Source organism: Octodon degus, unplaced genomic scaffold (assembly GCF_000260255.1).
Source record: "Octodon degus isolate 3935 unplaced genomic scaffold, OctDeg1.0 scaffold00100, whole genome shotgun sequence".
In the NCBI taxonomy this organism is placed as follows: domain Eukaryota; kingdom Metazoa; phylum Chordata; class Mammalia; order Rodentia; family Octodontidae; genus Octodon; species Octodon degus.
In genome coordinates this window covers 7,793,897-7,796,099 of record NW_004524676.1, presented here as the reverse complement: position 1 = coordinate 7,796,099, position 2,203 = coordinate 7,793,897, and the positions used below count along the sequence as shown (strand labels likewise).

Here is a 2,203-nt window from a genome sequence, read left to right as displayed (position 1 = left end):
CCCACTCTCCCCTTCCATGAACAGGTGTCCTGCCTACTATCCCAGGACTTGGATTTAGAAATCATCCCCCAGGGAGCAGATACTGACAAGAAATCTTTTGCATGCGTGTTGTGCTGGCTATTGTTAGCCTGGGAATCTCAACACATGCCCTCTCCTTCCTCCATCCAGCTTGAGATCCAGGTCCAGGGCAGAAGACAAAGCAGGCAGAGTTTGCAGTGCCTGTCCCAGCCAGGGGAGGGACAGTCAAGTCCCTGGAGCTGCAGCAAGTAGGCAGGCGGGAAGTCCCTACCTCTCCCACTAAAGCCTGGTCCATGCAATGCACCCAGAAGCCCCCCTGACATCCTCTTAGTACCAGTCAGCAAAAGGGGAGATGATGCCTTTTTATTAAGGTTAATACTAAGAAAAGCACTGAGCAGGAATACACAAAAGAGGGGAAAGGGCACACAAAGTCACCACTTGAGAAGGCAGGAGGGAAGCACATTATTAAGGGATCTCAGGACAGCCACATGCTCATGCCCTGGTGGGAAGGAGGGAAAGGCAGGGGAGAGAGGTGAGCGCCATTATAGCCCGGGGTCCTCAGCAGAGTCCGAATCCCGGGAACCTACCACCAGAGCCTTGAGCCCTGCCCCTCAGGGCTCACATACTACTGCACAATTAGACGCACAAAACACACACTAGACATTATGGAGGCGACACCGAGAGGCAGCGGGCAGGGACGGATTGACAGAAAAAAGGAACTGAAGTTAAGCAGGTGTAGTCAGGAGAGACAGTTTTTGGCTGACGCCCCTAAGAGTCCCTCAAACGTCCCCTAAACCTGGGCCTCTGCTGAGCACCCGAGTCTCTGCCTGTGGGATGGGCTCTTTGTTCTCTCGGCCCCACTGAGTGGAAAAGCAATCCCAGATGAAGTCGGTGACACGGCAGGATCCGCTCCGCATGCAGAATCCTAGAGGTTGAGCTACTTTGTCTTCATGCACATTCACAGCCAGCTCCTCCCAACCCTGGGACCCCCGAACCCCTTTCACCCAGATTCCTGCGGCTGCAGTTCCTTAAGTTTCCTTTACCAATCAGCAGCCGCAGAGATCTATGAGGGGGAGAGGCTTCTGCAGAGCGCTGGATAGCTTGGATTTCAGCAGAAGGGTAAATTTCCTGTTGCCAGAACAGAATACCCCCCATTCCTTAATTTTTCGGCAAATCATTAGAGATTATTTGCCATAATCCTAGATAAGTCCTTTTTCAGAATAGAAAAAGCAGATTTTATTTACATAATTCAGGGGTTCTCCTGTTGCCTGGGGAGAGGGGAAGGGTAGGGAAGGGGATGGTGGAGTCCGGAGATGGGCACTTCCTTTCCCGGAGCCTCACCTCTGTCCAGTTTGTTATCGCGCTTGTTGGGCAAAACAATTCCCGACTCTCCAAGTCCTTCGCCCTCCGGACTCTGCCCTACACGCGGGGCAGCTGGGGGAGCGAAGCTTGAGCCCCTTGGCCATGCACTCCGAAGCCCAAACCAGCCCGGGAAGTGAGCGTGCCCGCAGTGCCCTCATGGGGAGGCCGCGCCCTCCAGCTGCAGCAGGGTAATGTCAGGCAGGTCGAGGGGCTCCACAAGTGGCCCGTCTCCCCCCAGGAGACCAGCACTGGGGCTCGTGGCGCGCTGGCGGTGGCTGGTGGGTGTGGCGGGGCTGGGCACCTCTTTCTCCCCGTCGTCGCCGTCCCGCTCGTCCTCGGGATCGAGACCCAGCACGCCGCCGTCCTCGGCTCCAGGTGAAGGCGCCTCCGGGTCCGGGGGGGGCCCGGGGAAGCTCCCCTTGGCGCCGACCACGCCCAAGGCGCCCTGGCGGGGCGCCGTGGTCATGATCTGGCACATGGAGACGATGGCCCGCTGGTTGGCGCACACGTCGTCCGAGAGCACCTGGATGTGCGAGGCCTGCTCGTCCAGCGCCCCGCGCATGGCCCGCACGTCCTCGAACAGGGCCTGCAGCTGGGCCTTGAGGTGCTCCATCAGCTCCTTCATGCCGCCGTTGTACTCCCCGGAGAGCACGTCCCCCACGGCCGGCACGGCCGACACCTCCAGGGGCGCAGGCACGTCGCCGCCGTCCTTGGTCCTGAGCTCCAGCAGCGCGTCCTCCATTGGGTGCACCGCGGGCTGCGCCCGGGCGTCCGCGGGGAAGGGTGGGGGCGTCCGGGCGGCGCGGAGCGGCCGGGGCCGCGG

At 59.8% G+C, this 2,203-nt stretch overlaps 1 protein-coding gene across 1 annotated transcript; it reads right to left on the bottom strand.

Moving 5' to 3' along the window:
• Positions 1–395: 395 nt before the first annotated feature.
• Ccdc184 (coiled-coil domain containing 184) lies at positions 396–2,173 on the bottom strand. Its single transcript, XM_023723595.1, has one exon. It carries the CDS (start codon positions 2,120–2,122, stop codon positions 1,535–1,537), a length of 588 nt encoding a protein of 195 aa, XP_023579363.1. The 5' UTR covers positions 2,123–2,173; the 3' UTR covers positions 396–1,534.
• Positions 2,174–2,203: the final 30 nt, after the last annotated feature.